Here is a 27,433-nt window from a genome sequence, read left to right as displayed (position 1 = left end):
CTATGTGAATAAATGTTAATAAATATTCTGTCAGGTTGCCTGCACCTAAAGTCCAAAATAAAGCACCTGTTGAAATTTAGACATCTGAAGTGGTGACATTAACTTCAACAATCAACAAAAAAGGTGAATGTAAATTTATAAAAAAACAAAAAAAGAGGACCAAAGAGATAGAATTATGGTAATTCTAATGAAAACTGAGTAGTTTATAAAGTATAACCACTTTGTGAAGAAACTGTATTTCAAACTGAAAACAGGTCAAGAAGGACTCGTGTACAAACACAAGTGCTGTCAATTGAAAAGTGATACTTTGGTAGAGGCTCATGAAGAGTGTAACATATCGTGTATGTATACTGTGCTCTTACTGATGAAGAGGTGATGCATGACAATTTATACAGAGAAACGTGTTGGAATCACTTAACTCAAATAGGAGAAGCAAAAGGCTTGTAGCATGAATAAAAAGTTTGGATACAGGGGTCAGAACAGCAAATGGTGCAACAAGATAGAAGTGCTATATTGAAATTATCACATAACAGACTCAGGCCTGGAAATCATTTGTTCCACCAAGTACCAGAACACAAGCCAATCACTACATGCCAACCTCAATTCTCTAAGACAGCATATAAACCCATGCAAAAACTGGTAAAAGTTACCTGAATATGAAAGCCAAAAAACTTAAAAAATATCATTCTTTTTTATATCTTTGCTACTTTTGTAGATTAATCCTATAACATTCATTCCACGTGTCATGCTTACCATTTTATCTAAAGTTATTTCATATGAAAACTGAATAAATCAACAGAAAAATAAATTTTATTTGTAAGGAATTGTTGACCTTGTAGTTACTGTGGTTGTTACACTAAAAAAGTAGTAAAACAACTCGTAGTACTGCGAACATCTGAATTGAACCCTACACATCTCAATAACTGATGAAAAATCCGTATCTGACAAATTGTATGCAAGATTTTAAAACCAATTCTGGTTAAGTAACTAATCTGATTTGGTAAGAATGTCCTTAACCAAACCAGCACATGTGATTAAGGTATGTGGAAACCAAATAACAATAATGGTAATCTGTACAAAATAGGAAACAGAAAATTATCTTACTAAAATAGCAATGTGTTAACTTGAATCACACAGTTGTAAAATAAACCGAAAAACATGTTCACAAGAAACTTTCCAAGGATTAAGTACAATATCATGTCAATCTTCAAAAATTCAGTGATTCATTATGATTATCATAATGTCAAACATGTTTTTGTTTCGATTTTATGGGCAAATTAAAAATTTCTCAAAAAATACAAACTGTAAAATATATCATTCCTTTCACTTTACTCACAGTTGTTTTTCTTCCTCTTCTTTAGATATTTCAGCATGTTGTTTTACTGCTACAGCTGCTTGCTCTCTCAAGTGGTCAGCTTCCTGAGCTTCTTTTTCAATTTCACTGAAATCTTTTCTTACTCTCTGAGCTCCCAAACCTTTTCTTGATCCCTGCTGATTGGAATATACATCTGCCATTACTCAGATGAAGCAATAGTAGAATTAGTTGTAACAAGTGAAAAAGATTCACAGTTTAAGAGTTACAGATTCTTGTTAAATTTGGTGAATCAAAAGTTTAGCATATTTGTGACACCTATTCACTCCTACACAGCCCAAAACATTAACACCTAAAATATCAGCTTGGTAAACAAATGTTTCGAAAGTTTACATTTGATTTAATGTTTCTGTCACTTCTTTGTTCACACAGTGTTATTACAAGCAAAAACAAATTATCCAATATGACATATGTATATAAACAGGACCTACCAGTAGAGTTATAGCTTGAATTTCACTTTTAGAGTTTGATCAGAAAAAGTTGTCTTTAGCAATTTAGAAAGTTGAGAGACAAATGTACAAATGATCTTGAATCATTTATACCTTACCTTGTGTCTGTTCTTTATGTAGCAATGCTTTTGTTCATGTAACAGAATTAAACGTTTAAGTAAAAAAAAAAACAAATTAACATTTTCTTCAAAACTTTTACCTTCATGTAAGTGATTACTCTCTCTCCATTTGTAATAACCAAGCCACTTTACCAATATGGATATAAATAAAACAAGTTTAATTTTTATCATCACTAAATATTTGTAATATCTAATGCATCAGCCTTACACTTAATGGTACTTATGCTGTACACCCCTTTTTTACTCTTCTTATCTCATTATATAATTACACAAGGAAGTTTCAGAATTAAGAATGAAAGTGAAGAAATTTTTATAGTTTTGTTAGATATTCATTTAATACACAAGTGTTCTCATGTAATATTATATCTATTTGAAACTTACAAACATTTCTTAATCGAGAAAAAATCAGATGAGCTTAGTTAAAATCACCGAGTTCAGCAAGACAGCAAAATACTCTAATGACTGGAGTTCTTTATTCACTAAAAATTTTTTTTATTTATTTATTAATATTAAAATAATGTACATAAATAAAATAGCTGCTTAATTATGTTTAATTAGAATAATGACAGATCTGAAATAAAAAACTTACCATTATTAAGATACAAGAAATTTTCATTAAATAACAAAGTGGTTAAAAAAAGCCAACGTGAAAGTTTACAATAAACAAATTATTGAATAATTTAAAGAAAAAACAATGTGAATGTAATTAGGGCAATTAAAGATAGGTGCATGTGTGCGTGCGTGTGTGCATACACTTATGACATCAGTATTCAATTTTAATAGTTCTCCAAGACGTATATAGCTCTCTTATGTCACTACAATTAAAAACAAATTTTTATACAAGTTACAGCTTCTCAGTAAGTAAAATTTTTTTCTAAAACAGGCACTGGTGCAATTATTTTCAAGTAGTGCTCAGGCATTTCATATATAATATGTTAAAGTAATACATGTGAAAGTTCTGATGCAAGTCTAGTCTTATTACACGATGTACTGTACTGTACATGGCATGCAGGACAAGCTGGTTAGAAAGAAAACATTGAATGTAATTGATTAAAATTGCTGTTCTGTTTAAAATCTTTACACATCATTGATTGCTTGCATCCTTACAAAATTACATAACATTAACATGGTTTGGGCCTTTTCTCCCCAATGAAGCAAAAATTCCCAGGAAATAAAACATCCAATTTTGGTTGAAAAAAGATAGAAAATTGCTAACTAAACACTAATTGTACATTTGGTAAATAAGATACAAAAAACATCAAAATTTAAATTGGGCCTTCGTACATCAATATTGCCATAACTGGATCATTTTTGAAGGTTAATGCTTTAATTTTTTAGACAACTCTACACACAGGTCAATTTCTCTAAGGGATGACCTTAATTTCCTTAAAATCAAGATATGGAAATGTTCTAAAAAGTAATTAATATAACAAAACACTGTATTTCTCACAGTATAAATAAAATTAGCATGTATACTAACCCCCTTCTTAGTTGCAATAGGTTTACGGGTCCCTATAGTACTCTTTCTCAGATCCTGTTGTTTTCGAACTTCAGTTGGCAGAACATTGAGAGCTATCTCCACATTTGGACCTGAACATAGTATTAAAGAAGACTTAATTTACAAAAGTAACTTTTTTTTACTGGGATTTAATATATGGTAATTATCATTCAATTACAATTTAATATTTCATAAATTAATAACAGGAACTCAAGATACATAAATTTATAGTATAAAAAAAGGAAAAAGGTTTGCTAGTATATTCTTCAATCATAAAAAGTATTACACTGATTAATGACATACCATCTTCAATAGCCTCATTTAAAATTGATCCATTGCCAGTGGGTTCTGGAGATATAGCATTGAGAAACTCATTTTTCACAGCATTATTTACAGTGTTCTCATAAAGTCGAGCTTCAGAATGTTCTTTGAAAAAATCAACTTCTTTTTCTTCTGGTGAATGAGGTGTATCATGATGGCCAATGTCTACATGTAACTAGAAAATAGTTTTTTTTCTTATTAAACAATGGGATAATATAACCAGTGTTAAAAATAAAAATGAAAAAACAAAATTACTTTAAAACTTCTACAATTATCTTTAGTAATAACCTAGAGATATTAACATTTTCCTTTCCTCAACATGTATTTGTGATAGATACCTTCACACATACAATAATTTGATCGCCTCGAACATCTGCCTAAAAGATTGCATAACTAGTGTTGAGCTAATTCCCACCCAAAAATCATACGTTTGATAAGAATGTTGCTAGTACATGATAATATCACCATGCAACAATAGCCCTTTACCAATAGAAGGTCAGCTCAACCTCTTTGCACAGTAATTCCTCTTAAACACCACTGTTTAAAATAACTTTCATCAAAAGGGAGGAGGACAGGTTGTAGGTGTGTGAAGATAGAATCCTACACTGAAATGGTGGAAGGGCCAGTGCAAACATTAAACCTAAATGAACTATCTTCTGAAAAGCACCCTTGGAATGTGACACCCAACAGAAGAAACTATTGAGGCATATCTGTGGTAGGCTACATCACATTTCAGAGTTTACGTTTTACATGAAAAGAAAAGGGGAAAGGAAAAGATTAAGTGTAGCAGGAATAGGCAAACTATTTTTTTACATAACCAACCAAATATCTGTGCACAAGGTGGGAGAGAAAGACTTCAATGAAGGGGCAAGGAGAAGCCAATCATCCATGTAATAATGAAACCTCAACTCCCATATGGCAGGCAAATGCTCCAAGACTATTGAAAATAACGGGTAAGTATAATGCCCAATAGAAAAGAGTGAAACTAATACTAGATTCCTATGAATAAAATGGAAAAAATTGGAGGACAGGGCAATCAAAATGTTTAAGAAGGACCAGGAAAAAAGAAACTGAAATTAAGAACTGCAGAATAACTAGAAACTAGTTAAGAGATAATAGATTAATAACAGGATACCAGCATCTGATCTTTGGGACAATGAAATGTGAATAATATCCAAGAATAGGAATAAATATTCTCTCAAAGGCTTTCTTGGCCAAGAGATCTGGGACCATATCCTCGAGATGTTGAAGATGAACAGGGTTGGTTGGAGGGAAAAAGGAAATTGGGAAACAAGAGAGATGGAGAAGAGACAAAGAAACAGGTCATGAATGAGAAACCACAGAATTTACCTGTTGCCAAAAGTAGAGACAGACTAGCAGCCACTGGTGAGATCTCAAGAGTAGTCAGTGATGAGATGAGAGATGAACCTGAAATTATAGAGTGGATAAATGGGGTAAAGAAGGAAATGGAAGACGAGGATTGAGCAAGCCTAGGCACAGGAGCAGAAAGTACGGTTGAGAAAGATGATAAACCACAGAAGACAATGGGGAATGATGCTGGGCTGCCTTAATCCTCATCTCTAGAAAGACAGGAAGACCAAAGATAAAAAAGATGAGTGAGCCAGTTGAACAATAATTAGGAGAATATCTTGATCCAAGAGTAGGAAGATCAAACAAGTATAGATAGATCAGAAGTAGTACATGCTAAGGTAGTGAAATGACAAAAACAAAATTTTCCAGAAAACCCTCAAGGAGCAAAATTATGTGCCTCAGAAATAAGGTGAAGAATCAAAAGGTAATGTAGGAGAGTGGTAAGAAAGAGGTGAAGGCATGAAAACTGGGCACTAGAATCTAAGGGACCCATTCACCAAACAAATAAAAGAGAATCCAAAGGAATGGAAATGAAATATACTATCAGCCAAGACAAAAGAGTCAAGTAAGCAATGACAAGATATGTAATCATATACCTGTAAGATGTGGAGTTGTTAAGAAAACAAGTTTAAATTGACCCTGATATCAAGAAAAAAGGAACAAAGTAATTTTTAGCAGTGATTTCAATTAGTAAAGAACAGAATGAATAAAAAGACAGAGGAGAAAGAAGCAAATGGACACTCGATCTACTGATCCATGCCCGGCCCTAAATAAGCCCATTTGAGTTCATATTTTGTCTAGTTTGCTGACAACTCGCTTCTTACTTCTTCAATTGGATGTTGCCTTTGCCACACCTACCACACTCATCAGCCCTTCCAGCCCAAAATTATCAATAGCCACATGTTCAAAATTCTTAACTTCTACAAAGTGTAGGGTTGACGGAGGATTGTTTAGTCTTCGAATACCCCTAGGAGTCAATATTTCCTAAGAAATATTAACCTTATTCCAAAACAAGTGCCAGAATAGAATAGAGAAGAAAAAAGAAAATGGACATTCCTGTAAGATTATGCTTAAAGTAAAAGTGTGAGGATTTTTCTCTATTGATAATGCAGTATCTAGAGCAAACCCTGGTGAGACAAAATAACCATCCTGGTCATGTTCAAATTGAGATGAAACATCAGCTAAATGGAAGTAAGAACAGAACCCACTACTTTAGCAATGGCTGTTCCATCTTTTATAGAAAATAAGCTTTCAGTAGCCATAAGTCCTGCATTACTAATATCACCATCACAGGACAAAGTAGAAGTTAGTCACAAATTCTAAATGCGTAAGGAGGAAACAAATTTTTTTTTCTGCTTTAGTGAAGAAAGAAATTCAAGTTCTCCAAATTTCAAGTGTAAGTGCTTAAGAAAAATTATTGAGAAAGGAGGTTGTGCTACTTTCTTACTGGTTGAGGTCGAATGCTGCAAAATATTATCATTCACTGAAAAAGTAATATCAAAACACGGCTTTTATGTGGGAGTTAGCTCAATATTAGTGGCTCACGTCTCATAAGCAGATATGGAATGGATCATGCTATTATGTGAAGAGATAAGGTATTGCTCTGGAAAAAAAAACATTCGTTACTTGACCAAACTTAGGGCTAGTTCAATCATTAAATAATTTTTCATATCAATTTTCAGTAACTCTTAAAATCTAATCAACAACATTATTCAAAATAGTAGGGTTCTTAAATAACCCATTTTCCAAAAAATAAAGAAAATAATTTCTAGAATGTCAAAATAATAGGAAATTACTTGACGTTTGTGAAGTTAACCACTTAATGCTCAAAAACAAAAAATAAACTTGACCAAAAATTAATCAAACGTAAGAAAGAATCATTCACTTAACTGCAAGCAATCCAGTTTATGTTATTTCAATATAAAATACAAAAAGGACATGCTATACTGTTAGATGAGTATAAGGTGAATGTTGGTTGATACGACTTACATCTGTTTAATCATCTCTGAGACAAAATTCATCTTTAACTAGTCACCAAATTTTGGTTGCTTTGTACAAAAGCAATTACATATACTTTTAGTTGTTTTTTGTTTTAAATAATCATATTTGTTAGAAGTGAAAAGTACACTTAGAAAACAGAAGCATAAGCAACTGTACAAATGTGTATATCGTTAACTACATACTTAAGGCATCATGTGCATTTGAATATCTTTTAACATTTTCTGGGTATGAAAAATTATGAAGTCTTCCTTGTTCTTGATATACAACTAGGCCAAATGGATTTAGGGTCAATCAACATTAAGCATCATAAATAAGAAGAGTTAAGCTTTAAAATTATTCGAGCAACTTTCTACTAATCTGTAATACAAGTTAATTTTAAAAGATATTTCATATGTAAATACTGATGTGAATCCTTTCTTGTTTCTTGTTGTCAATAGTAAATGTTGTGACAGGATATCTTTTTGAAATCCATACAAATATCTGTCTACTTCCAGGTGTTAGGTTGGTTGGTTGATTTGGTGTTTTTATGGCTCAAAGTAGCTAGGCTATCTGTACCAAAACATCTGGTAAAAAGTAAATTTAGTAAAATTCATTGAACAAAATTAAGGTAAAACAAAAAAGCTTTTTATTTAAACATAACTAGCATAAAACCAATGTTTACATCTAGTCTACAACGTTAAGAGAAAAGCTACAGTAATTCAAGTTGTAAAGAACGTTCTGTAGTATAACTGTATTTATTGTAACCTTCCAGGAAGACTAACAGGTAAATACAAAAACCATCATCAGTCACCTGAAGTTGGCCTTTCCAATCCTGGTTCCAAGCCTTGAATGCAGGACCATGTATGGAAGAGGAACAGCAGTGACAGTCCTAGAGCAGATAAATTTAGCTACTGTGTTGGAGAGCTCATTCCCAAGAATACCAACATCGCACAATATCCAAAAAAAATGGATAGAAGTAGATGTTAAAAAGAGAAGTGGGCCAGTCGGTTTTAAATATTGGCAAGAACAGGGTGTGAATTAGCGTGGAGCAATTCCAGGGCCAGTAGAGAACTAAGAAAGAAAGTATAAATTGTGCAATTTGAGTATTGCTTAACTTCTATGTAATCCAGAGCAAGAGAAATGGCATACAGTTCAGCAGTGAACACAGAAGCTGTAGAGGAGATTCTGCACAAGCACCCACCGAACCACAACAAATCATGGCAGAGCCCACAGTGTCACCTGATTTTCAACACACAACAAACAGTATTTCCACTCAGGAGTGTTTGCTTTTCTCAGATGACTTAAAAGATAAGTCACATTTGGAGACTGTAAGAAGCAATGGTGGAATGGGCTGACCAGTGGATACAGCAATGCTATCCAAGGACAAACCCAATTCTTCTAACTGTGCCTGGATACAAAGACCAGAAGGAGCAATGACAGATCATCTGTTCTGAAAAAGTATGGAAGGAAAACACAACCCCAGGTGGGATGGTCTCATAAGGAATGAAGTTTTGAAGCATATAATATAGACAGTTGCAAACGGCGGAGATGCAAAGAAGGTTCATGAGACTATGTAGAAGCTCTGAACTGGGGAAGTGTGGGAAGCCAAGGTGTAGAGCCAAAATCCTTGATGATGAATGGGGTCCAGCATCTTTAAAGCCGAGGTCCTGGCAGGGCCAGACCAGTGACCCATAGTTAAGTTTCGATCAAATTAGAGCGCAATATATCTTTAGCATAGAACATCCATCCACTCCCCAAGTGGTGGAAGAGAGGACACAGATGATGTTAAGTGCTCTTGTACATTTGACCCATAGCTGCTTGACATGTGGTATAAAGGTCAGCTTACAGTCAGAGATAAGTCCCAAGAACTTTATATTGGTAAAGTTGTGCTGTGGTCCCTGAGACAGAGTTCAAGATCAGGATGAATACCCCATTAGCAGAAAAAGTGCATGCAAACGTTTATATAGACAGAAGTTAAAGCCGTCTGCTATGGTCCACTTCAGTAAATGATTGAGAGCAGTCTGTAGCTGCCACTTAATATACCTCATGTTCGATGACTGACATAAGATGTAAAAGTTATTAACATAGAGCCCATTTGCAATAGTAAATTGAAGTTGCTCAGTGATTGCATTAATTTTTATACTGAAAAGAGTGACACTTAAGACACAACCCTTAGGGATTCCAAGATCCTTTAGAAAATAAAGTATCAAACCCACAGGAACTTGGAGTCTCCTGTCCATTAAAAAATTGCTAATAAAAATGGGCAAACGGCCATTAACCCTTATACATGGAGGTCTCGCAAAATCCCATACCTCCATGTTGTGTCATAAGCCTTCTCAATGTCAAAGAAAACTGATACAAGATGTTGTAGTTTGAGAAAGGCTTTTCTGATCGACATTTCAAATAAAATTAGGTGGTCAATGGTGGAGTACTGTCGTCGAAACCCACACTAAGTGGGCGAGAAGAGGTTGTTTGATTCGAGAATCCAAACACGAGAAGCATTAACCAACCTCTCTAAAGGTATTACAGAGACAGGTCATTAAAGCAACTAGAAGTTAGTTTGAAGGAATCTTGGGATCCTTCCCAGTCTTAAAAAAAGGTAGGACAACAGCCTGGTGTCAAGCATCAGGAAAAACATTCTCCTGCCAGATCTGGATAAAAACAATCAGGAGAACAGCAAGAGAAGCAGGGGATAGATGGCACAGCATTTCATAATAAACATCGGGTCCAACCGATGAAAGTCCAGTTTGAGTTCCACCAGAAAGGGATGATTATTGTCATAGAGACAATCAGCTCGAAAGGAAAGAGGTAATCACTCTGCTCGAGCCTTGATGGCTAAGGTAGAGGAACAAGTAGAAGTTCTAGATAACTGGCAAAAGCTTTCACCTAGAGTATTGGCAATGCTCTGGGTATCAGCTACTTCCTGGCCATCAGAGAGCAAAATTGAAAGGGTGACAGAATTATGTTGCCCACTGACCTTTCGAATCTTGTCCCATATGACTTTTGACTTTCATATCTCACTCACCAAGCATGTGCACAGGCCTGCTGGAAAGCGATGTGGTGCAAGAGTGGGGGATACCTATGAAAATTATCCCAGGCCCATTTTTGAGCCTTCCATGCCATGTGGCAGGCAGGATTCCTCCACAGATGAGGATATCCTGGAAAAAGCTTCTAGGTTTTAGGAAATACGTTGAGCAGTTGCCTGTATAATATAGTCAGTTTCTGCTGCAACACAGTCAACTTTTGATGGTTCACAGATGATGGCACAATCAATTTCTGTGAGAGCAGTGAAAGACGGCTAGTTTGCTTGATCCAGCTTCCACCAGGGCACGTGGGTTGGGTGGCATCTCTCAAAATTATAGGAAAATTATCACTGACCCGTAGATTACTATCAACCCTACATGACAAATGGGAGAATAGTGAAAGGGAGCCAACTGGGAGATCAATAGCAGTAAAGGACTGAGTAGGTGCATGAAAATAAGTAGAAAAACCAGTACTGAAAACAGAAAGGTTATGATCAGAGAGCATATGCTCTACAGAGCAACCCCTTCTATCAATATCAGCACTTCCAAAGAGGGGATGATGTTCATTAAAGTCCCTTAGGATTAAAAAGGGAGATGGCAACTGTTCAATGAGAACATCAAGGTCTGATTGATCTTAAGTTTCTCCAGGCGACAGGTAGAGATAACAAACAGTGATGGTACGAACCAAGAAAACATGGATAGCTGCGGCCTCCAAAGGGGTCTCAACTGGCAAAGACAGGGTGGGTACATGCTGTATCGGTAGGTTTCAGAAATGTTTCCTGTAAGGAAAGACACACAGGATGGTATGAATCAACAAGTTTTGATGTCATCCAGATTAGAATGTAAACCTCAACAGTTCCATTGTAACAAGGTGGCTATTTTTATTTATGTGTAGGTGAATTAGGTGGAGAACCCTTCTGTTTACAGCCATGTCTTTTTTCCTTATTGTCCAATGAGTAAATTGGGCAGGTCTTTGTTGTTAGATTCCAGCAACTGAGGATGTGAACAAATGATCATTTTTACATCTTGGTTTGAGAATGATTCTTTTGGAGGCACAGAGAGATCCGTCTGCACTTCCACTGTAGCAGTGGAACGAAGTGCAGCAGTATACATCCAAGATGAAGTGGTGGACAGCAAGTGTAGAGCTTCAGGATAAGTAATGTTATGAATCATTTTCAAATTCTGCCCATATTTTTCTTCCAATCATTTAGGACAAAAACAAAAGTAGGATGGGTGAGAACTACTGCAATTGATGCAATGAGGGTCTGTTTTACACTCATACGCATCATGGTACTTGCCACCTCAACGAGCACACATCAAGGAACCACAACATGACGACTTTGAGTGACCAAATTGCTGACACTGGAAACATTGGAGATGGTTGGGAACGTATGGCCGTACCCTGCAATTCTGATAACCTGCCTTGATGGTGGCAGGTGGATATGGGTCCATTTCACATTCATGGGCATTGTGGTTCCTTGACATGTGCTTTGAGTGACCATACCACTGTCACTGGAAACATCCAAAAGGGTTAGGAATGCATAGCTGTACCCTGCAATTAAGATAACCTGCCCTAATGGTGGCAGGTGGATAAGATGATGTAAGTGTCAGAATGAGAACATTGGTCAGCATCATAATTCCATCTTTGCGAGTACAGGTACGCCTCAATACAGAAACTCCTTGAGTGGGTGGAAAAAACATCGAGAATCTTCGACTCAGAGATGTTCTTCGAATCCCTTCCAACAATAACTCCTCGTGATAAATTCAAAGTAGCATGAGGTGTAACCAATATGTCACCAAATCAAAGCTTCTTTATTGGCTTTGGAGAGCCAGCAAGTGCCTCTTGTCCCTTTTGAATAAAAAAGGGAGATATTTGCCCTAAAAGGTTTGTCTGAAAGAGAGTGTACCTCATTTTCTTATACTACAGCAACAGGTGTTAGAGATGTTGAAGATTGCTGTGCAGAATCTTCAAGATGTGGCCATTTACCTATGGACTGTTTTTCATTATTTTATTTAAGTTTTTATTTGGAGGATACGTAATAAAACAAATATTTCGGTGCCCACTGACCCTACCCATCATGGAGTCCTACAAGGGGATGCACTACAATGCCAAACAAGGACACTGCAGCAATGCCAGGGTTTCGTGAGTGCTATACCCAAACACTAGCATCAGATACAATGTTCACAACACCTGTTGAGATCATCCAACATTGGTATTTGGTTGACCCTAGCCCAAGTGGACCCTAACCCCTCAACCACCAGGATGCTTTCCTCCCCTTCATGGGTCCCCATGAACAGCAAACACATGGGTGGATATTTAGATCCCAGAGAAGGAGGTAAACTGAAAGAACAGAACCTTCCCTGGGAGGTCCCCTCACCACGTACAGGAATCCACACAGAGGGGAGGTGTTAGGTAGTAATGTCTAGAATTCACAAAAATGTGCTTTAACATATACTGTAAAAAGCTTTTGGCAAGTCATTATGGAGAACAGGAAATTTGTGCTATTTTGATGGATTTCACAATTGCTTTCGTGAGCTAATAAACACACCAAAAGAAAATTATGAAAACAAATACATTAATGAGTATAAAATACTTTAGGATTGGTTAGATATGCATGTACATCTTTTATCAATTATGAATTTTTAAAATATCTGGATGTCTCTTTCCTTTTACTGGTAAAGAGAAAAATACTATATAGTTTACTCAAGGAATGAATGTTCTACAGTAACTCAGGCTGTGAAAACGGCTTTGTATCTGTTGGCAACCATGGGACAGGCATATTATTTATATTAACGCTAGTGCATATTTTTGATACTCTTCCAATCTATTTGCAAATGCAACAATAAAAACTGCATGGTAACCATATTTTTCCAACCTTTACCTTGATACTTCAAATAGTACAATTTTAGCCTGTAAGCTGGATGTGACAGATAAAAACTTCAAAGCACACTTTATAACAAGAACGTTGCAACTTTATAATAGATAATAAACTGTTGCATTTTTATTCAATAAAGAATATTTGATCTAACACCAAACATAGTGGTTTAAGTAATTATTATCACATAAAACATCAGAATAACTGACCAATACAACTCAACCTTACTTTCTGAAGGCAGTATCAAATGGATGCTGTTTATTTTTTCCAACAGCAAAATTATGGGCTACAATGTAAACATCACACAAAAAAAATGTTTTAAAATCACTTTTGTCACAAGTATTTTATGTAGTAATTGTAATACCTATATGTATACACACCCACACGCTATTTATGTGCATAAATCTTCTACATCTAAGTTATCAATGCCTGTATGAACAAAATACATAGCACTCCTCTGCAGAACAATATAAGAATATTGGTTCTTTGCAAATGCACTACAAATATAGAAAAGAGAGAAAAAAAGATCAAACTTTAAAATATTTATCAAAATTTGTTAGTGTAACTCATTCATCTAAAAATTGAATTTCAATAATCACAGAAATGCTTACAATCTAGTTGCCATGTTTCATTAAATATCAGAAATAAAAACAAAAAACAGAACCTAAAGTTAGAATAATTAAAAGTACTGACTATAGACTTTCGTTTTCGTGTAACGACAAACTAACATCTATTATCACAGTTTAAAATAGACCACTGCAAGTTTCAGATTAAAAATAAGCCCTTTCAAATGGGTATAAATACGTACTTCAAAGTATGTATGAAATTTAACAATAAATGGTTTGATTTTCTATCATAAGGCATGTAAATGTATTGATATCTCTGTACACCAAGAAGTTAGGAGATAAACTGTATATTAAACCTCAAAATTACATAACTCAGACATTATAGGTGCATTACTATGGATGTTATACAAACTAAAAGAAGAAAATTCAGAATGCAGACATGTCAAATAACAGAAAACTGAGAATATTTTTAATATTTTCTGTTGAAATAAAGTTCAAAGGGTTAACAGATGGTTTAAGTAGACTGTTTATTTCTTTCCTTGTGTTAAGTCTTGATTTTGTATGTTTTGATAAGAGAAACAGCGAATAGCATTTCATTCTTTGTATGTGCTCAATCAATATGGTTGAGTTTGTGATGCCAAAATGACCATTATATTCCTATAACCTCTAATGAATTTTATGAATCTTCACAAAATTTCATAAGCTTTAAATAAACATAAGTCTTTGGTACACACACCCACACACACAAAAAAATCTCCATTTTTAATGAAGTACTTATAATAAAAATTCCTCCATAAAGTTACTTCTCTAAATACAAATTATTTTTGTATAAAAATTACAAAAAAACTTAATTGAGAATTATCAGCTTTCATTTCCATAATTTATAAAACCTCATAAGTAAATTAAAAAAAACACGCAGGCTGCACAAATTACGGAGGTAGAGTAAATAAGTAAATATGAGAAAAGGATAGACCTAGAGAATGACTCAAATTTGGGGAGAGTAAATAACTCAAATTTGGGGAGAGTAAATAAGTAAATATGAGAAAAGGATAGACCTAGAGAATAACTCAAATTTGGGGAGGTTTAGAATTTTTTAAAATATTTCATTATAAAAATTAGGAACTTAGAACATATTTATTATCTAAATTTTGGTTTTAAATTTATCCATTTACCATGAGAGTAGAGTAGTTTAATTGAATTTTGAGTGCAACTCACTAAAACCTCACAATATACACAGAAAATGTATGGAAAGAGTAAACTGAAAATAAAAAATTAAAACCAGCCTACTCACTGACCAAATTTTATTGACAGAATCAAGTATGGGCAAACTCAATTTATTTTAAATAGGACATTCACCTTATGCTGAAAAGGAATTTTATTATTAAAAGTTAAGCAGTCTGTTACAGCATTAGAGGACAATAAGTCTAAAATTTGTTAATGGTGGATAAATTATGGGAGATATGAAAAAACAACAACAAAAAAACAGTTTATTTCAATTTCAGTATTTCCTCTAATTAGCAACCACTTGGGCACAGAATATTTAACCATGCTGAAAGCAAATTTATAATATAGAGGCTAGACTGTAAGACTTGAGTTGTTTGACTCGTGTATTAACTGCCTTAGCAATCAATAAAATGGGTTGGAACTGCAGTTTTGTTTTTCTTATTTCCTGATACTTTAACTGGATGTGTCTTGCAGCTTAAATGTTGACTGTGATACCACAAAGGCACTAGCAAGTAAACCATTAGATATTATTAATCATAATTCTAATAACCCTTTACACTCAGAATCCTGCAATATTTAAATTAATGAAATCCATGTATATGTATTGATATTCAAAAATAAGAATCTGTAAGCCTTTCTTCTTAAAATGCGTAATAGTAAATTTTTTGTTGCATCTTCTATGTTTCACATTTTAAAGTGAAACAGTAACAAGAAATTAGTACATTAATTCAACCCATGGCCAAGATTATGCTCTAATATAGCAAAAATTGGCACAGTTAAACAGCATGATTTATGTGTATGTTCAAGTTCTAAGGTAAAGGAAGGAGCATAAGTGTAACCAACTTTTCCAAATACATGTCTACCCCGATCACTGGTTTGGTACAATTTTAAATAATCATGACGATTTTAAGTCACAGAAATATAAACACACAAAAAGCATACTTAATCACTTACATTTCTTCAGCAAAGCAACAATTTTACTGTCCATTCTTTTAAGACTTAAAATGTACATAGATATTTTAATGACTCTTGTTTTTAAAATAACATACAATAATTCTAGATATTGTTAAATTATGAATAATGATAAACAAGGCAGTTACTTAAAAAGTATGAATCTTTAAAATATCAAAAAATCATCCATATCCTCTCCTTTTCCATCAAATTAGAATTTCTTTAAAATTAGTAATAATATTCAACTACATTGTGTATTAAATTAAAACTAATAAGTCCATTCTTGCTTATGACTTTCAAATTTACAGAATTTACAATCAAACATACATTTACCTTTGTTCCATGAGTTCTCATGATGGCTGCTGCCATATGATGCAACTTCTCTCTATAAAGCTGTGCAGCTCTGCTGTTATATTTTTGTTGAGCATCTGTGGTGGAACAGTTGTGTTGTTGGAAAAATGCCAACTAAAAAATAAAACACAATATTTAGCAACAAGTATGAGTTCCAACAAAATACATCTGTGATATTATATCATAATATTTGTTAACAAGTCAATTTGAAACAAAACTTCAGAAATATAATTTCTCCATCTGACACTTTAAATGAAAATTGTTAATACTAAAAATTACTTAATAAAACTACAGAACAAAATGCACTACACTAGTTACACTAGTATGGAATGATTACAAAGGATGGTACATTTTTGTTTAGTACACCAATCTGATTATTGCCGTGAAAAAAACAAATCTTTATCCAGCTGTCAAGTCAAACACTCCTTTTGAAAACAGTATCATAACACTACAGAAGACAAGCTTAATAAGTTCAGAAAATTAAAACATTGCTAATCAACCCTATTAGGACAGGCACCTCTATTTTATAGAACCATGTAACAATGGTAGTATACATAGTATAATGCCAAATGTACTCATTGTATCTTCATGAAAATATGGCAAGCTTTCAGTAAACTTTATAAACATCTTTTGTAAACAACAATCAGTTTGTAATTATGTAGCTTGACTAACACTAATTATATGGTGTCAGAGTGCTGACTAATCTGAGTGCAGAGGGAATTTCACATTACACTTTACAATACGTTTCTTCATGAAATGTTGTAGAATGGATGGCAACTACCTGTTGTGGAGATGAGTAGAGAACAACATTTCGAAAGTCTTCCAACTTTCATTTTCAAGAGTGCGTGTGCACGCATGCACACTGACGGTCTTTTACAGTGTCCTAGTGGATTGTGATTGGTTGGATTATCACTGTTTCTGATTGGAGGAGAGATTTCCTGTAGATTCAACCAATGGAAGCCACAGGTTACTCACCTCTAATTTGGAATTTCTGTTAAGTGTAGGTTTAATAGTATTAATAAAAAATGATTCTTTGATTTTTTTTATGTCTTCCAGAATTTGTCTGTGTCAAAGATTCTAGTTTTCTCCCAGTTTATTGTGTCCAGTTGATGTGGCATGCTCTGCAATGGCTCAATTTTGTTCTTTCATGAGTCTAGTACTATCTTTATGCTCTTTTATTCTTGTTGCAAGTTTTCTTCTCAATTCTCCAATGGATGTATCATTGCAGGAACATAGAATTTCATAGATGACATTTTAGAGATTCTCTTTGGTAGGTTACTGTTTGTTTTTTTTACCAGAATGGACCTTAAGGTATTGTAGTATTTCCACTGGACTTCTATGTTGACTTTTTTGGCTATGCATTTCAGTTTTTCACTGAAATGTTGTAGGTACGGTAGGTAAATGGTGGTCACTTTCTGATCTTTTTTTCTGTTGTAGTCTTGAAGGAGTTTTTGATGAAGGAGGAGGTGTAACCATTCCGTTTAAAACTCTCTGATCTTTTGGCATTCTGCTTCAATGGATGTCTTACCACAAAACAAACTTATCAGCAAGCAAGCAAGACAAACAGCCACAACTGTACACAGAAAACCCACCCACACTTCCTGTCCTATCATCCAACCTCAATAAAACGTGGTATAATCCAATGCCTAAAAAAGAGAGAAGAAAACATTTGCTATAAGATATCCATCAAAGCAGAACACCAAAAGATCACAGAGTTTTAAACACAATGATTACACCTCCTCCATCATCCAAAACTCCTTGAAGAAAGCCACGACAGAAAGAAAAGATCAGAAAGTTATCACCACTACCACCATTTACCTACTATACCTACATCATTTCAGTGAAAAACTAAAACACATATCCAAAAAAAAGTCAACACAGAAGTTCTGTGGAAATACTACAATACCTTAAGGTTCATTCTGGTAAAAAAACAAACAGCAACCTACCAAAAAGAATATCTAAGATGTCATCCATGAAATTCCATGTTCCTGCAACGATACATACATTGGAGAATTGAGAAGAAAACTCGCAACAAGAATAAAAGAACATAAAGATAGTACAAGACTCATGAAAACACAAACTTCTGCCATTGCAGAGCATACCACGTCAACTGAACATAGAATAAACTAGAAGAAAACTAGAATCATCAATAAGGCTTCTACGTTTACACGATGAAGGTTACTGTTTGAGGTGTATCCGTTTAGAATATTACAAAACGTTTAATCACTTAGGTCCTGCACTAAGTGTGAGCCAGTTGGTAACGTCATTAATTAATAAACATATGGTAGCTATCATTTGTGACAAAATATTTTCCCTACAGTCCCGGACAGTTTTCGCTGTTTTTTACGATTTACTCACATTTGCCATATTGGCTCCTCGGATAACCTGCACCGAGTGGTGGATAAGATTGAAAAAAATATTTCTGCAAAAAGAATTATGCCATAAATCATTTTCTAAATGGCAAATGCAAAGTGTTGTTGTCTTCTACCCGAACATCACTCAAAACACACTTCAGTAAAGATCCCTGACAGCGCGCGCGTGCAGCCGTAAACATGGTCAAATCATGTGCAAACGATCTTGTAATTGTTGTCTGGTATGAATGTGAAAATTGCCACGCGCACACACCCAAACCAGCCAACGGAAGTGGTACAAAATGAATTCTGCTAGTTCTAGGCCTGCAACCGCCAAGCGTTCAAAAGTATGGGGCCATTTTGAATGTGAAAATAACAACAAAGTGAAGTGTAAGTTATGTTTCACTCACCTTTTCTGGAGGTTCAACAGGAACAATGCTAAACCGCCTTAAGCATAAACATAAGTCAATCCACTGTGAAGAAACAAAAGTTCAAACTAAAATCAATGCATATAAAGCACCTGTATTATCAAAGGATAGGTGGAATAGCTGCACACAAAAGTTAGCTTTATTGTGTGCCGTGGACCTGCGTCCGTTATCAATCTGTGAAGGACCCGGTTTCCGGGCGTTTTGTGGAGAACTAAATCCCAGTTACACTGTACCATCGAAACAAACGGTCACAAATCATCTGAAGAAAATATTTGCTACTGCGAAAGAGTTACTCATCAATGATATCCTGAATCACTGCACTATGGACAAGCCAGGCAACTGAAGCGTACATAACAGTTACGGGGCACTATCTTGATTCGAACTGGACACTGCACAATGTTGTTTTAACCACAGGAGAAGTCACAGACAGACATACTGGAGAAAATCTGGCTAATGAACTGAGGTCAATCACGTCAGAATTTCACCTACCACTGAACAAAATTACGGCACTCATAACAGACAATGCCAGCAACATGACATTGTGCTGCGACAATCTTGGCTGGATGAGTGTGAAATGTTTTGCACACACGCTACAGCTCTGCATCAGATCTGCATTTGATAAAGTCAGATCAATTAACCACGCTATTGGCAGCGCCAAAAAACTAGTAACTTTTTTTCGAAAATCCGTGTTAGCTTCCAATGAGCTCACCCAACGTCAAAAGCAGATGGGATTACCGCACCATAGTTTGATCATAGACTGTGCAACACGGTGGAATAGCACGTACGAAATGTTTGACAGACTTATAGAACAGAGACTTGCTGTATATGCAGTCTTGCACAGTAACGTTGTGAAGGACTCTCAAGCAAAGGTTCTTGAGATTACTGATAAAGACTGAGAGGTCATTCAAGATATTGTTCCAGTTCTTCAGCCTTTATACATAGCCACAAGGGTTCTTTGCTCAGAACAATATCCAACCCTCTCTGGGGTGATGCCGATCGTGTACAGTCTGTTGGAGATCCATTTAAAGACCAAAGATTCAGATTCCAATGTGGTTAAAAACTTCAAAGATGAAATCTCACAAGATCTGAAAAGGCGTTTCAAGACAAAAACTGAAGACGTGTGCAAAAACATTAGAATGATGTGTTCTTTCATGGATCCCCAATACAAAGGATTGCCATTTTTGACACCAGCTCAGCGAGATGTAGTTCACCGAGAAATCATTTGTTACTGTCAAAAACTGGCACAGTCTGAATCACAAATCACTGGAGTAGCAGCTGACAGGTCTGTTCCTCAACATCAGTCAGCCGAGGTGAATTCAAGTACCAAACCAGGCAGCAAACTATCACCAGACGACATGGCTTATTTGTTGGGTGATTTTTATGAACAAGACTGTTTTGTTGTTGTTCCTGAATCCCCCGAGGCTGAATTAGAACTCGACCTGGAGCAAAAGTCAATCCCATGCAAAGAATCTCCATTTGCCTGGTGGCAAAATGAACAATCATCGTATCCAACGATGTCTAAACTGGCCCGAACACTGCTCTCCATTCCAGGCACCTCTGTACCATCCGAGCGGGTATTTTCCTGTGCTGGTGGTGAGTTCTTTATTTCTTTTATGAAACATTCACACTATATCACACGTGGTTCATCATGATTATAGATATATACCGTTATCCGACATATCAGAATATGTTCTATTGTAAATACTTAAATGTTTCTATTATATGTTTATGCCAGGAACTGTTACAAAATTGAGATCGTCTCTTGATCCTGACACAGTGGACATGTTGATTTTTTTAAACAAACGATTAAAAGCCAAAAACAATGCCAAGAGTATGGATCATGTCTCCGTAAAACTTGAGGCTTCAGCTCCCGATACAGCTACCAATCTCCCTGTCCACATCAAGCAAGAGCCAATGGATGTCAGTGTTGCACACTACAGTGACGTTCCGGCTCTCCCTACTCTTGGGGGAGTCACTGACTTGGAGTAGGAGTGGGCCCAAAGTCCAACATATATATGTTTTCTACTGCACGTTGTACCTTTCATATTCACTTTAATTAATGCATTGATGTTTTTGTAAACTTGTGTGGAAATAAGAACAATTTTCCGACATCATGTTTTTGTCGTTGTCTGTATATGTCTGAGCATGCGCACTCCTGGTACTTGGGTTTTTCCCATTTTCAGTACACAGTTCAGAGCGATAATATTTTATCATTTGTATGGTGCAACGTAACTAAGATAATGTAATGATGCGATAAGATTGGCAGTAACAGAGTGAGGTAAAATGTTAAAACAAAATAGTGACACACCTGCAATTAATTTTCATTTTATTCATATTTCAAATGTGGCCAATATATTTACTGAACACAACACCAACATCAATTCCATGTACACAGATAGTTTCGTGTATTGAGTGACGTGTAAACGTTTACAGAAATTAGTAAACGTAGAAGCCTTAATCATCAACACAGACAAATTCTAAAAGAAAAAAAAATTAAAGAATCAATTTATATTAACACTATTAAACCTTCACTTAACAGAGATTCCAGATTAGAGGTGAGTAACTTGTGGCTGCCATTGGTTGAATCTATAGAAAATGTCTCCTCCAATCAGAAAGTGATAATTCAACCAATCACAACATGCTCTCCACAATCCACCAGGACACTATAAAAGACCGATAATACCTACACACAAAATGACCTGAAGATGAAAGGTGGAAGACTTTCGAAACGTCATCCTCTACACTTCTGTCTCCACAACAGACAGTTTGAAACTTGAATTGTATATACTAAATAGTTGAAATATCTTAACAGTATACATTAGTTTAAACTTAAATTTTATTGTTTTATTGACCTCTGAACCATGTCTAAACTATTACTACCACCATAAAATTTGAAATTAATTCAAATACTTAGAAATTCAGTCAAGGTTGCCGATATCTTTTTCATGGAAATCAAACAAGAAATGGAATCAAAACTGACAATTATATGTGCAAAAAATAAGCATGATACATCACTTGATAAATTAACATGTTGGCTTACCGTTGGTGATGAACATAATATAATATTAAGCATAAGATATAACTTTTCAATTTGTAAAAGACAGAATGTGAAAGGTGGGTATGACAGGTTTGTTTGTTTGCTGAATTTCATGAAAAGCTACGTGAGGACTATCTCTGATAGTTATCCATTTCAGTAGTGCAAGACTAGAAGGAAGGCAGCTAGTCATCACAACCCACAGCCAACTCTTGGGCTACTCTTTTACCAATCAATAGTTGGATTGACTGTCACATTTTAACAACCCCATGGCTGAAAGGGAAGCATATTTCGTGTGATGGGGATATGAACCCACAACACTCAGATTATGAGTTGGGTGTCTTAACCACCTGGCTATACTGGGTCAATGTGTGGAAGGAGAGATCTCATTTTCTAGAATTTGGCTCTGAAACCAAATAAAATCAGACTATAAAAACACATTTTTCTGAGAAAAAACATTGTTACGAATAATTTACACTAAATTCTACACTTTTCAGAGGTTTGGTAAATAAGTTAGAGAAGAAGACCTAAATAATAAATGTAACAATTTTCATAGCAGAGGAGACTGAGGATTGTTTGAAATATATCCTGTTAAAATTAAAAACATAAAACTTAAATGTTAAAATTTGATTAACTCCATTTTGGTGCCAAGTTTATTCATATATATATATACACACACACACACACACACTGATAACAAAGTAGTTTAGTTAAATTTTGAATTTATCTGTGAACAGTTATAGCATGCACACTATGATCTACCTAATGCAAAAGAGTTAATAAGACAAGACTGAGCTGCAAGCAGAACTGAATGATTAATGACATTTTCTAGTAATTTAACCCCATCTCTTATTATCATGGGCCAAAGGCCATGCCATTACATTTGTAGACTCACATTCAAAATTTTATCAAACTATTTCATGAATACATGTCAGCAAGACTGGTATCAAATTGTAGTTTATAATTCAAATATTTGTATTATACATTAGTAAATTTAAAACTAAATATTAAACAAAATACTAAACAGTTTTGTGTGTCGCATGGGTATGTTGAATGTAGCACTGGTTCACATTATGTTTGTGATATCCAAATAAAGTCTATAGTCTTATGAATTTGAAACAAATTACCAACCTTGCTAAGCTAGAATATAAAATAATAACCTCCTAGGTTTTCTATTTGCTGAGATATTGCTACAGTGACCCTTCTCACCTCCATCCATGTTCAGAAAGACTTGCTTACAATGCCTACTTATGTCTATAATATGCGAAATAACTCGGAATGTACCCCTAGTGGCTTTCTCAACCTCTTAGAAGTATTTGGGGGCAAACTCATTCTTTTGATGCTAGATTTCAAGCAGTGAGGTAAAACTTAAGTGAGCTCAAAATTTTAGATTTTTCTTAGACCCAAATACAGCTTTGTTACTAAGCTTGAAAAATTATGTAGGTTCTGTGGCATTGATATTGTAATTTATAATTTTTCGTTATTTTAAAATGTATATTATATACATAAAACACTTAAAAAGGTTTTGTTTCACATCCTGCATATACAAAACTTGGTAAGATTTAACAACCTACAACAAGCAGCAAATAAGTACAAAGTTCATAACTAGAAGAAAATTGTTTGTCTAAAATTCTTTATTGTTTTATGTGCTAAAAAATAACTAAATTAAGGACTTAACTGTAAATAGTTATACATACATACAATATTTTTGTAACTAAAATAAGACCATCTTACAAAATACTCCTCAACCAAATCACAGCCACGACAAGTCACTTTGTAAACGCCAATTGTATATTCTTGGATATAGTAACTAACATTAGTACATATGCATAGTATCATTGCAACTTCTATAATGTTAGCCAGGCATAGCTGAAAGGTCAGTATAATAAAATATATTAATACATTATTATTATTTATATAAATATAATTGTATAAAATTTAAGCTATTTAGACTAAACATTTGTATTTATGTGTTATAATATGTAGTTATTCTGGAACAAAAAAGCAGTTTATATTTCCTAACTTTTATGGTGGTTATTAGTACAGATACAGTAGTGAATATAACAAAAAAAAAAATTTGTTTAAAAACAAAATTGATAATTAAGTGGACGTTACAGAGATTTCACATGTGAAATTTGAAAATTTTCCAGTGCATAAAAGTATTTTTAACCTTAAAATCAAAATTAATTTGCATATTGAACTGTTAACAAACAATTATGATAAAATCTCTAAAAAAATTGATAATTTAAAAACCTGAATTTGTGTACAAAAAGCCTTGTAGTGTTTACCAATGATCAGTAAAATTTTGTAAAAAACAAATTATTAAAAACCATGTTATAATCACTCTTCTAGGAACTTAAGAGCTGGGTGGATCCCCCTCAATCCATTACAATAGAGTAAATTGTTTGTAATTGATTTTGTTCAAATAGTTTATTATTTTTCAATTTTATTGAAAAATAGTAATAATCAGGAACATTAATATCAATAAATTATTTTGCAAGTTGTGACACTAAATTAAAAAATTGGATAATCTCGAATTACATAAAAATAAACAATTTTAAATGATTACTTTTCTGAGATTAATTGATGTGGTTTTTTGGGTACCAATGGGTCAAAATTGCATGCCCTAACCTATATTATTATTATTATTATAATCAGTGTTGCATTTTAAATTAATCTACTGATGTATTAATAAATGTTAACACTTTCACAACAGATCACCTTTCAAATGTCACATCATTGTGTTTGTTGACTTGCATTCAAAATTTTATTGAACTACTATTTTATGAATTTATGTCATTAAGTATGGAATCAAGCTGAAGAATTCAATTCAAAACTTTAATATTATATACAAGTTAAATTCTTAATTTGAAAGTAAAGATTAAAATAACATTCAAATATAGATTTTAGTAAGCAACATGGTATGTTGAAAGCATAGTTTAAAATAATAATTTTAAACATGTTTGTGATGTCATAATATTAAATCTATAGTTTTGTACAAATTAGCAACTCAAATTACTAATTATCAAGCAAGAAAATGAAATAACCTCATTTCTTTTTATTTTGCCAAAATATGGCTAATGTACTTAATCAAACACAATGGTCCCTTTCATCTCTTTTCATTTTTTTGGAAATGGTCCCTTATGTACACTTACTTTAATATATGACATGTAATTAACCAATCAACAGCTCAAAATGCAGCTAGTAGTTTTCAACTACTTTAATTTGTGAAAAAGATTACCATATTCTTTTGATCCAAGATTTTAAATGAGGTACTTAGTTTCTTTAGCTTGCCCTAAAGTTTCACATTTTTTTAAAAATCTCAATACATTGTAGTTACTAAGCTTAATAAAATTATAGTGGAATTCTCTGGTATCAGTATAGTTAATGATTTTGTGGTTATTCAAATGTATATACAAAACCAATAAAAACAAACTGATACCACCTCCATGTGAAATTTTAAAAGGTTTAACAATCTATGTGCAGCAACAACCTAGTACAAAGGTTGTGGCTACAAGAGATGACTCTTTACTTTACTTTGATTTATTGTTTATATTTTAAGAAAAAAATATGTTTAATAATTTATTTCTAAATAGTAGATATCTATATGCACATGTATAATAATTGAAATGTGGCTATGTTATAAAATACTAGTCCACTAAAACACAACCAAGAGAAGGAAGACTAAAGGCCAGCACTATACTACTGAATACGAGTGCACGTGCCCCTTATCAATTCAACTTAAGTAATATCAGCTAGGAATGACCGGAAGGTCAATATAGTAAATATATTACACATATACAGGGTGGCCAGTAAGTCTCTACTCATCCATATGTTATGTTATATTCAATTATGCATGTATTATACATTTGTTTCTTTTTTTTCAGAGAAATATGGATGATGTAAGCCCAGTTACATTTGAAGAGCATATTGTGCATAATATTATGCAGTGAGAATGAGGGACAGCACACAAATACACTGGATACACAAGATATATTGATGGGTAGGGACTTACAGGCCACCCTGTAGTATAACATAAACTTAAGCTACTTAGACTAAACATTTGTATTTTCATGTTAGAATATGCACTCATTTTAGCATGAAAAATGCAATTTATATTTCCTAATTTATTGTTATTATTATTTTTTATATGATGATTATAAGGTTGGTCAAGTGACAGACTCCACATAAATAAGAGTATAGAAAATAAAGTCTTATCAAAAACAAATGTTTGAAATGTATTTGTCAGATTTTAAAGATTATGCAAATTATGAGATTTTTGGGAGGAAGCATAGTTGTTATTAAATCATAAGATGAAATCACTCTACATTCAGACTACTAACAAAAGACTATTTTCATAAACAAATCTTCAGTACAAGTATTTCATTAAAAAATCTGATTTCTTTTTGTATACAAAATACTTGTAATCTTCACTAAAAGTCTACCACATTTTGTGAAAGTACACACACTGTATCAAAGGTTAGTGCAAACACTTAACCTTTGGAAAACATGTAGACGAACTTGTGTATATTTAACCAAGCCTGTACTGAAAGATTTAAACTTTACCTCGAAAAATAGTTTGTAATTAAAATTTTTAAATTATCCAAGTTTTAAATTCTTAATTTCAAAAGAAAATATATAAATAAAATCATAATCTTAACTTGCCCATCCATGCAACACAATCATACTGCCCACTTGAAATTCTTTCTACCTTCACATAATTGTCTGAGTGTACAACTAAATTAAAAATATATACTATAGTTATTTACAAGCCAGAATATAAAGCTAGAACAACCAATTTTCTTACTTTAGCGAGATATAATCGAAAATATAAAATCCATGTCATGTCCCTCTCATATAGTTCAGTCCCTCAAAAAAATGTCAGTTACTCTCTTGACATTGTTGATATATAAAATTCTAACCAACAGAGAAAGCAGATTTTTCATTACGAGATTCTTTACACTAGCTATTTTGTTTTTCCATTCATAAGAAGACATTTAGACTTAGTTTTACTGTTGGCAATCATCGTGTTCAGCTTGAACAGCAGACACAATGAAAAGATGTACACTATAACCCTGAATTTATGAAGTATATCTTCATGAAATTTTACAAGTGTTTAAATAAACAAAAGAAGCATGTTGTCAAAATAAAAAGGTGATTTTTAATAAATTATTTTCTTCAAATATTTGTCTGAATTTATGAAGCCATCACTGAATCAGTCGAAATCAAAAACATTTTAATGTTAATAAAAAATACTTATTTTCATCTCAGTTTCATATTACATTTGCATAGTCTCTATAGTGTCCCAAAAGACTATCAAAATAAATATAATGGTCTGTGTACTAATCAGTTAATTAAATATAATCATTTAATTAATCCAATAATTTAGTCTATGTGCAAGGGTACTGTACAGTTTAAAATAATAGCAGGGTCCTGAATAACAGTAAAGGGTGGGAAAATGGAGATTTTTTCCCTCCACACTTCATGTGCACTATTTTTATTTTCTCCTGCTTGCAACA

At 33.7% G+C, this 27,433-nt stretch overlaps 1 protein-coding gene across 12 annotated transcripts in view; it reads right to left on the bottom strand.

Annotated features, from left to right (window-relative positions):
- ArfGAP3 (ADP-ribosylation factor GTPase activating protein 3) overlaps positions 1-27,433 on the bottom strand; it is an 86,543-nt gene that overhangs the window by 41,881 nt on the left and 17,229 nt on the right. For 5 of the 12 annotated variants that reach the window (XR_013012104.1, XR_013012105.1, XM_076448391.1 and 2 more), the window contains 4 exons: positions 16,078-16,215; positions 3,742-3,934; positions 3,421-3,530; positions 1,337-1,491 (listed from right to left, as the gene is read on the bottom strand). Coding sequence is in view for 9 of the 12 variants with exons in the window: in XM_076448391.1 (XP_076304506.1) it covers positions 1,337-1,491; positions 3,421-3,530; positions 3,742-3,934; positions 16,078-16,215 (596 nt within the window). In the remaining 3 variants the exon portion in view is untranslated. The remainder of the gene's footprint in view (positions 1-1,336; positions 1,492-3,420; positions 3,531-3,741; positions 3,935-16,077; positions 16,216-27,433) is intronic. The other 7 variants (XR_013012106.1, XM_076448395.1, XM_076448390.1 and 4 more) reach the window with 3 other exon arrangements.

The sequence above is a fragment of the Tachypleus tridentatus genome, chromosome 8, assembly GCF_004210375.1.
Source record: "Tachypleus tridentatus isolate NWPU-2018 chromosome 8, ASM421037v1, whole genome shotgun sequence".
Taxonomy (NCBI): Eukaryota; Metazoa; Arthropoda; class Merostomata; order Xiphosura; family Limulidae; genus Tachypleus; species Tachypleus tridentatus.
Note: the sequence above shows the minus strand (reverse complement) of the source record. Positions and strands in the feature narration are given on the sequence as shown.